Genomic DNA, 10,352 nt, shown 5'->3' on the forward strand with positions numbered 1-10,352 from the left:
TACGGGAAAATCGGCTTATGGCTTCGGCTCACGCGGCTCTTCTCTCTTTTTGGCTTGTGCGGCTCGGCTTACGCGGCTTGGCTCCGGGTAGTTGAAAACATGGCTTTCATGGCTTATTTTTGTGTAGCTTTTTTCACTGCTTTTTATCTGCAAATAATTAAGCAAAAACTAGACAAATTCCAATTAAAAATATTATGAATAAAAATAATGGATTTGTTTAATTAAAGCTTAAATATTTTAATATTATATAAATCAAAAGCAATATTTATGGTGCATTTTCATGCACTAATCAAGTCTATTGCTGTAAGCCTAGATAGGATGCGGAGAGTGCATCCTCGGGGGCAGAACCCGAAACTCGGTCCGGGTAGGCGAGGCACTTGGTTAGGTAAGTAATTTGTACTAATTACTTGCTGAAGCCTGTAAAACTGTTATTTTCAGTTATATTTCCTTTGAGAAAAAGGATGTGAGGTTCCGGCTGTTCTGTCAGGACTGAATGTCTAATTTTATTTACTTATTCATTCATTTATTTACTTGCTCATTTATTTATTCATTTATTTTAAGTCATTTGAAATTATATCCTACTGGGCCTTTCACTCACGTTTTATGTTTCAAATGTATTAAACCCCTCCCAGGAGACTCTAGGAGCGGTGCGGGGTAGCAGGAGATTGCTACTGTTGGATCAAGTGAGAATTGAGTTCATCCTCTTGAATAAATGTAAGGAATTTGAGAATTCTGTAAACTTATGTAATACTTAGATTAACTAGACTGTGGTTGATGTCTGTTGTAATGATTATTTACATGAGCATGTATGTACGATACTGTATGTCCTGTGGGGTGGAGCCCTGTGTGTCAGAGGCTCCGGGATTCTGTAATTTATTTATATTTTAATGCAATTAAGTGGGGCTCGTCTGAGAATCTGCTTTATTAACCCCTAATCGAGCTCCACATCACCCACCCCGTTTGGGGGGGCGTGACAAATCATTTATTTTGAATTAGCCATATTCAATGTGCATTTTTATGCACTTATCAATCAACAAGACATAAAATATTTCTACCTGAATAAAACCAACAGCATAGACTCAGCAACAGACTTCACACCATGCCCCAAAAGAAATTCTTTATCTCCCTCAGTCAAGACACCGGCACCAACATGGTATGCAGACGTAGGGTCCAGCTGGAGGCAGACGTCAACAGGAAGATGGAAATCCTCAGTAATAGCTTCTCTCTTCCTTTTCTTTGACTAAGATCGGCTGGGAGGAGGACGACTTTGTCACGCCTCAAAATAAGAGTTAGTGACGTTGAGATTTGTTTAGGATTTTAAACTTGATTATAAAATAATTAATCACAGAAAGATATAAAAATCATTTTTTACAATAAAACATTTAAAAATTCTCCAAACAAACCTCACAATTTGAAATAAATTAGGTTTTAAGAAAACTGGTGGGGAGTTCACAACGCCATATTACAATAAGTTAAAGATGGTTGTAATTGCCAAACTCACAATCATTTTTTACAATATTACGGGCTTCACTATTCTATTTTTGTATAAAGATGGTTGTAATTGCCTAACTCTTCATATTTTTGTTAAACTGCTATATGATGAGAAGTTTTATAAATATTTTATGCTAATATCTTATCATACAACAATCTTAATTTTACGATGTTTTTCCAATTATACGAGACTTTAATAATGTGTAGCTTAGTGGCATTGTATAACCAAATTTAGCTAAAAGATATGCTAGTTGGGTGGCTACCTCCGCGTCTTCAAATATTCCCTTAATGATTTGATTAGTCCTTCGGTGTCGCTTGTTTCTCCCTTGGTGCCTTCTACATCTATGCAAATCTGCTTTGTCATATCTTGCAGAAGCTTCTTCATGTTGTATGATTGAGATACTGTGATCTAAGATTCTCCGTCATTTTTACCATTTCATTTTCACAGATTTTGTTAGCAAGAGTAGTCTTCCGATGCCGCCTTCACTAACCAATGAAATCACCTTCCTTGAAGATTCTCCGTCAACCAACGAGTTTACCAAGTACTCTCGTGTTGAATCAGTGCCCACAACTTCGTCTTCTTCAATGAAAAGAGCATCCAATCGACGGTCGTACTGCTTTGCTTCTGTTGTACTTTTGCTAGTATTTCACAACTGAGCAAGATTGTATAAGCTATGGAACTTATAGAAATACAACATGTTTTCTTAAAATATTCATTACAATTTCAGAAATTACGAGAAGAACGTCCAATAAAATTAAGTATAAATGGAGAACAAATCTGATTTGTAGTCTAAATCTCTTACCCCATCTCAATTTTGGTTGAAAAATGATAAAAGATTCTTGCTCTCCACAAGTAGCTCTACGTCTAGTGGTGAAAAAGCTTGTAGTTTGTGAGTTATTTTGAGGTTAATTTTTCAAGTTATCCACCACTAATGCTACACATTCCAGTAGCCAACACAACCGGCATCCATGGATGGAAAGTGGAAACCTTCAGAACAATGCAAAAATGAAAGAGGGACCTAATGGAATTAAAACGAAAATGGAAACCACAAATTCATCTGATTATGGGGAAAAAGAGTAACTACATACTCATTATCTCATTAACAATAACTAAACAAATGACACGTGTTATTTCTGTCACTCAAAATAATAGAAGGGACAAATTTGTTACGAGTAAAGATCAAGAAAAATGGATGTTACAAATGAAAGTTTGAAGGGTAAAGTGTTATAAAGGTCATAGTTTGGGAGAATTTTTGTAATTAATCCAAAAAATAAAGTACATCATGAATATCACTAGTTTTGAATTTTTTTTTGTCAGAAACATAATTATTCCAGTAACTAACTTCATAATAACTGTTAGTAATCACAATAATAAGGTAATTATTGACATGACAGTGGCACTAGAAAAAAATAAAAAACAGTTGTATCCATGAAATACTTTATCGTGTTGTGTAATATAAATGATTAACCCTTTTCCTTTTGCAACTTTGAGATCCAATTATTGACTTTCTAATCACAAATTTTTTTTTTTTTTTTTTTTGGCACTCAATGCCAATGCAAACAAAGGTTGTCATTCCCATCATACCCATGTAATAACAATAATCGTCATCAATTAGATTACCGTCGCTAACCCAACTTAAGCATTAGTAGTAGTCTGACTTCAGTCATGTCACTGGAGATAGCGCCTCCCGTCACAAAGCAGGTAGCCTACCGTGTTACTGAATTTCGGCTACGACCTTATTACTGGCAGATAGCCTTCGTCATTTCTTCTGAGGCACTGATTTCGTAACCCAATGATGGTGATTAATATGAGAGGTTAAGTTTATAATCAATGTAATTACATTTTAGCTATAACTAAACATTTGGTTCTTCCAAAAGAAGGAAAATATATTCGCCGAGTGTATTGAAAGACATATTCCAATAGAATAATGCAAGACCTTCTTTCCTTGCTAGGCGTCGCATAAGTGTAATATGTTCAGATTCGCCAAGTAGTTTAAGATTTTCAAGTATGGAATAATTTACCTACAAGGTCAAGTTATTTATGGTGGAACTTGTCCTGTTTTAACTAGATCCTGTCACTTAAAATTCCCACATCTTCCACCATTTTATTTGGGCAGAAATTGTGTTTATATTTGCATCTCTTGCCAATGGCCATATATAAACAAAAAGGACATAATTCTGTGAAAGCCAAAACCACCAAACAAGTTATGGGGATACAGGAATCTTTAACATGCTTCTGTACTCTTCCTAGAAAATGAAAAGCAAAATTCACAATGTTTTATAAACATTAATTGATTTACACAAAGGGACATGATTTAGAAGTGCTGATATGCAATTAACCCTTCCACATTTTTGTCGCCTGAAAAGTTTTCTAAAAAATAAATTGAGAGTTTCAACCATAATTGCCGTCAACTACTTGGGAAGTAACAGAATTTCAAGACAACTCTTCCAAGCATACGCAAAATTAACAACGTCAACACTCGGGACCTAAGTTACAGACAAGTTACAAGGAGAAACCATAAATGAAAAAGAAGATATGTTAGGCCAACATTGTATGCTTCATTAGTCCAAGTCCCATCAACATTTGTATTTCCACTGATGCGACACTAGTGTTGTCAACAAGAATGAGCAGCAAGCTTTTTACCTTATTCAAATGATAATTAGAATGGCAAACTTGACTGGATGATTGATTTCGGAAAATGACTTTCCATTGATCAATTAAGTTTGATTTCAAAAGAGTCTCACAGAATGTGATAAGCATCCACCCACACTTGTGACCAACCTGCCATAATGATCAAGGTTTTTTAGATTGGAAGTATAAATAGAATACGAATGAAAGTACCAAAGCCTCGTTCTTAAATAGAACCATAGAACAAACCTGAAGTTGTGAAATCAGTCCTCAATATCATCACTGAAGAAACTAAACCGATCGCTGGAGAAACTCATCCGACAGTCATTCCATGGGCCAATTGCAGTTGAGGTTGAGACTGAGGCCACGTCTTCTTCAGCATCACTGTAACAGAAGCTCCAACGATGGTCGTACTGGGGAAAGACATCTACAATTGTGGCTAAACCTTGCAAATGTTCCAACAAGGCCGGCTCTCCAAGCTTGTACGAAATATAGCTTCTTTCCTGAACTCTGTACCAGAAAAGGACAGATGGTACATGCTCAACCTTCCTATAATCCGACCCCCCATCTGGTTGCATACTAAGAACAAATTCACTTGGCATGCTGTAATTTGCAAGAACTTTGAGATTTCTCAAGTGTTGAATTCCAAAGGGCACCTCCTTTAGAAGCGGGCTAGGACCAATTCTCAACTCTTCGAGAAGGGGCAAGGCACCTTCATCTATTTCCAGTACCTTTAGTCCATGCAATTCTCTGAGAACAAGCAGCTTGAGTTTTTTAAAAGCACCTTCCTCAAAATGCAGTTTGTCACCATCATATGCCTGATAAAGCCAAAGTGACACCAGATTCGGCAAACTACAAAAGATCTTAGCGGCTCATCGATTAATCTTGAGAGACTTAAGCACAGCATGCTTAGATTTTGAAGACTGGAAATCCAACTAGGTAACGTCTGTAATCGACCCTTCAGAATCAGGCGTTCTAAAAGAAGTGGTGGAGATGAAATGGTTTGCAAATTCAGAATTTCATAATTATTCATGGAGTATACACTTAGAGATTCAAGTTTGCTCATCTTCTCAAGACAGGAACATAGAGCACTCGTGTATTCTGGAGACAAACTTGAAATGCCCAACCTTCTTAATCGCCTCAACTTCTCTAGCTCTTTTATGGGAACAATACCACATGATGAGCTTCCACAGTCATTAATGTCTGCAAGTTCTCTAAGAAACCAATTCCTTCCTTTATCCTCACACCTCGGGTTGAATCCAATCTAACCTTTTTGTCATGACCACTAGCTAAAAGGTGGCGAAGATTTTGAAGCTTATTGATCTCTATTGGCAGCTCAATCAATAATGTGTTTCTAATATCCAACGTCTGTAGATTGCAAAGCTTGCCTACAGACCTCGGAAGCATCTTCACTTGTGTATTCTTTAAACTCAAGTACTTCCGATATATCAAATTCCCCACTTCATTTGGGAGACGTTCAAGTGGAGTATTTTCAAAATCCAACAATGTCAAAAGCTTATATTTTCCAAACAAGGTAACCAAAGACGAGTTGCTAAGTGCCGCAATGTTGCGCAGAAAAACAGAACGAAGCTGAGAGTCTTCAAATATCTCCAGAGCATTCTCTACCACAATATCAGAAATTAATAGTCGACGAACTTTTCCTCTAGAATTGGAGTTCACGTCTTCCTGAATCTGACAGAAACTAAATTCTTCGGCCTTTTTACGGGCAATGTCATGCATCAAGCTATGGACTCGGCAAAATTTCTCTAGACAATAAAACCCTTCACATGCTTGAACCAGGTTTCTGCGAACGAGCTCATTCATGTATTCTTCAGCAACTTCTTCTAATGTCTTCCCACCCTTTTCTTGTATATAACCTTCAGCAATCCACAACTTGAACAGTTTGTCATTAGGAATCAAAGAGTCTTTCGGAAAGATGCTAAAATACAAGAAACATGGTTTTAATAGGCAAGGCAGATCATCGAAACTAAGAGCAAGGATTTGACAAACATTTCCAAGATGGGGATTGGACTCAAGCTGAGAATAGAAGTTTTCGAGTAGTTTCTGCCATTCTAACGCTTCCTTGTCCTTCGTCAACATTAAACTAGCCATGGCTACAATGTAAGGGGAAGACCTTCACAGATCCTAATAATTTCAAAGGAAATTTTCTCCAACTCCGGAGGACAACGCCGTTCGGGGTCATATTGGAAGGCTATTCTACAGAAAAGGTCCCAAGACATTGCTTCTGAAAGAGGCTCTAGCCTGTGGACATGATCGAACAAGCTTTCTACACATGAAGCAACAACAATATCGCTACGCGATGTGATAATTACTCTACTGCCATTGTCATCATCGGGCAAAGCATCTCTCATAACATTCCAATACTCTTCTCTCCAAACATCATCAAACACAACCACATACCTTTTTGACCTCAAAGATTGCCTCAGAATTCCAATTAGCTCTTGTCTCTTCATCAACTCAATCTCTTCAAATTGCTTCCCTTCTATGCCAATCTCCTTTATCAACATGACCTTCAGTATCTCCTTCATACTATACGTCCGGTTGATGGTGATCCAAGCGCGACAATTGAAGTGCTTCCTCACAACTTCGTTGTGATAGACCATCTTCGCAAGAGTGGTCTTACCAATTCCCCCGCAGCCTACAAGCGAAATGACTGAGCGCCTGGTTTCTCCTTCTGTTAGTCTCCGTACCAACTCATTTTCCGTACAATCAACGCCGACTATGAACTCCTGGATCAAAGGGAAGACCGACCGAGGTTGATATCTCTGAAAATTCTTTCTCCTACTACTGAATCCATACTCCCAAGAGTAATGTCTCCAACCAGTTTCTTGTATCTTAATCAACAACGCCTTGACATTTTCGACATCGGAAGATAAGTTCCGACGAGTACTACTATTTGGCGTCGTGCGACGGATCAACGGACGCTGTTGGAGCCGCTGCGACACTTTGAGCATGTAGCCATCGACGACATTGTCGATGAGATCGGTGACCTCCTTTATCTGTTCTAACCAGCTGCTCACCGGAACCGCTTTCTGTGACTTAACGTAGGCGTCTTTGAGGATGGAATCGAGTAGCTCCAATATGGTCCTGAGTTCTTGAACTTCTGATAACTCGATTGCTTTCAGCAGCTTGGTGTCTTCTCCGGTGGTGATCAGCAGCGATACCAGCTTGTCGATGGCAACAGAAGTCGTTAGAGCACTCCCGGTGATCAAGTCCATTTCTGTATGTCCTCCTAATTAACACTTCGCTTCCGATCAAGCAATCAGGCTTTCTTCTTTCGTTTTTTTTTTTTTTTTGGTTGATCTGATAAGAAATGGGAATGGCAAGTCAAGGCTATGATTTGGAAGAGATGGAAAAGAACAAAGAAAAGAAAAAAAAAGGTTTGTGGGGAAAAAAAAAAAAAAAAAAAAAAAAAAAAAAAAAAACAGAGAGAGAGAGAAAGAAAAGCCACATTAGAGGAATTTTTGTGGCATGGAGTGTATTTTTATTACGTTAGAAACGGTGGATTTTAATTATTAGATTAATTTTTTAATTATTAGATTAATTTTTTAATTATTAGATCTACCTGTATCTTCATTAAAAATTTAGAGCGTGTAACTTAAAAGTACTCATAATACATGTGTCAAAATACAAATCCCGTCAGTAGAGAAAATAGTTTTCTTCATCCTAATTGCCTCCTTAATTAGTAGCTAAAACATAGCAGCATTTTACGTGGACCCACGTTAACTTTACCATCTACACGTGCTTGTTCGACTCCCAGCTTTTCTAAAGTGGAGAAGATTCTGACTCATCCTTATCCTATTTAATGAGGATAAATGATAAATGATGGACATTTCGTGACGATTTTGCTGAGTTGATCGTCACTAGTATTAACTTTTAACTTATAACTTTTGAAACTTTTAAAATCTAAGAGATTTTTTTTTGAAATGTTACCTAAAATGCTGTAGTATTTTTTTAAAATATTATAAGAATGATGTAACATTTGCAGTGCCGGTTGAACAGGTGACGCTCTTTTTCGCTCCTGTTCCTAGTTTCGTTGCTCTAACTGTGCCCGTAAATTTCTATTTTCATGCTCTTGAGCCTCAAGTCTGGCTTGCAAATTAGCTATGGTGGCAGCTAAATCCCCTCCTAGTTCTTGGACCAATCGTTCTCTACGTGGACGAACCATGTTTCCGTGTGTCTACATAAGAGGAATAATGGTAAACATGGTTAAATTTCCAAATATGTGTATATGTATAAATCTAAATAAATCATAACATCATTTCATAACATAAAGTTGTTTTAAAAATAATACAACTTTTATTAAATGTGGTGGCATTCTAGCAATATTTTAACCACACTTATCATTTAAAAAAAAATGCATTCCTAGGTAACAACATTTTTTTTTTCTATATTTGATTCATTTGTATACCTGTATACACATACATACACATATCCGCTCAAACATACATATACATTCATCATTCATTACTTACACAAGACAAGAATGATTATCTTATACATCCACAGTACATTTTTTTTTACATTGCCAAAATGTAACATCATCATCAAAACGTTACATCATATTGTACATCAGCTTAATTCCTAGTGGCCTCCCAAAAATCCTCCACCGGATCTTCTTCCTCACTTGTATTTGCGGTGTTTTGGGAATCCACATTTGCTTGTCCCTGTTGTTGGGGTGATGATGTTGTTCCAATTTCTACTCCAGAACACACCTCCACTGATCTATTTCTACATAGGTATTCTCTCTGCCTACGTTCAAACTCCATTCGACGCTCACTAACGCGTCGTTCCTGCTCCTCTCGTTCTATAGCCATGGTTTCTTCTAATTTCGTTACTTCCTCTACAAACTGGGTGAGGGTATATGTAACTTCCCATTGTGGAAATACCATAGTTTGTAACTCTTCTGTTAACCCCCTCTATAATATGAAAATGCATCCTGTTCTTTTAACTTAATAGTGGGATCAGTCATAATCTCACTAAAGAACCGATCAGAATAGATTGCCACAGTATCATAAGGTCGCATCTTAAATTTATCGACCTTGTGTATATACTTCTCCATTTTCTTAAATTCGGTTTCCCCAGTATGTGGTTGAGCCTGTGAGGTAGAGGCAACCTCTGGTGCCATCCTTACAGGTACCTCTCTCGGTGGAAATTGAGCTAGCAGTAAACTACAAAAATTGCCCCATGGCACCTCATGCGCATTCCTTGTTTCCACCGCACCTCTCCAAAACTGCCTAGCGTCAGACTCTAATAGGCTGGCAGCTAGAATCACCCAATCACTCTCATCAATATCACAGGCTACCATCAAATATTCAATTCGGTGTAGCGAGTCCTGTAATTTGGTTGGGTGAGCCTGACCGTCATACATAGGTGGATTACACTAATAAAGTGCAAAAACAGCTCTTACGGCGACCCTAGATCCTATTGGGTCTCTAATCATTGCTACTTACACTTCCCTATCAATCGGGGGTGGCTCAGCTACTCTAATAGGCTGTAAGGGTTGTAGGGGTACCTCTATAGGAATAGGTTCCACTTCTTGTACCGAAGGTAGACTATGCGGACGTCTTCTCCTTCCTGGACCCCGGATACTTCTTCTATACAACCTTCTGGGTATCATCCGAGTTCGCCTTGTTCGTACCATATCGTATATGCTATAAGGACAAAATTCACACACTGAATTCTAAATTCAAAAAAATGAATAACTTACTTGGACAATGTAGAGTCAGATGCTCAGCAGAATGTGGGTGGGTGGTAGAACCGTCGCTCTGATACCAACTGTGACGACCCTAACTTTTGATCGTCATCCTATACTCATATTTAACATTACTTAACCTCTAACACTTACTAATTATAACCTGTTAAAATTCAGGCCAATTTTTTTTTATTCTTACCATGTACGTCTAAATGCTGTAGCATTTAGCTAGTCTTCTGTTTTCAACTATTCTTAAAATGCTGTAGCATTCTAACAGCATTCTGTACATTAGTCATTGTCAAAATGCTGTAGCATTCTGACAACATTATGTTATATTAGTCATCAAAATACATAAAACACTATTTTATTTTACATATAAAGTTCAGCAGCGTTTCCAAAACACATGATGCGTCCACAACCCACTTGCTCACATTCCGCTGCTACACCCTCTATGCATGCCCAGCATCAAGTTTCAGGGAGCCGGTGCCTTACCCGTGCTTCCTACAACACGAACAA

General features: G+C 37.8%; 2 protein-coding genes across 2 annotated transcripts; both read right to left on the reverse strand.

Moving 5' to 3' along the window:
* Window positions 1-4,433: 4,433 nt before the first annotated feature.
* LOC21389427 (disease resistance protein RPM1) lies at window positions 4,434-6,232 on the reverse strand. Its single transcript, XM_024171957.1, has 3 exons — window positions 5,294-6,232; window positions 4,566-4,938; window positions 4,434-4,504 (listed from the first exon to the last, which is right to left on the reverse strand). The coding sequence occupies exons 1-3, from the start codon at window positions 6,230-6,232 to the stop codon at window positions 4,434-4,436; spliced, it is 1,383 nt and encodes a 460-aa protein (XP_024027725.1).
* Window positions 6,233-6,234: 2 nt separating this feature from the next.
* On the reverse strand, window positions 6,235-7,359 carry LOC112093468 (putative disease resistance RPP13-like protein 3). Its single transcript, XM_024171958.1, has one exon. The coding sequence runs from the start codon at window positions 7,357-7,359 to the stop codon at window positions 6,235-6,237; it is 1,125 nt and encodes a 374-aa protein (XP_024027726.1).
* Between the last annotated feature and the right edge of the window lie 2,993 nt (window positions 7,360-10,352).

The sequence above is a fragment of the Morus notabilis genome, unplaced genomic scaffold (genome assembly GCF_000414095.1).
Source record: "Morus notabilis unplaced genomic scaffold, ASM41409v2 Scaffold566, whole genome shotgun sequence".
Taxonomy (NCBI): Eukaryota; Viridiplantae; Streptophyta; class Magnoliopsida; order Rosales; family Moraceae; genus Morus; species Morus notabilis.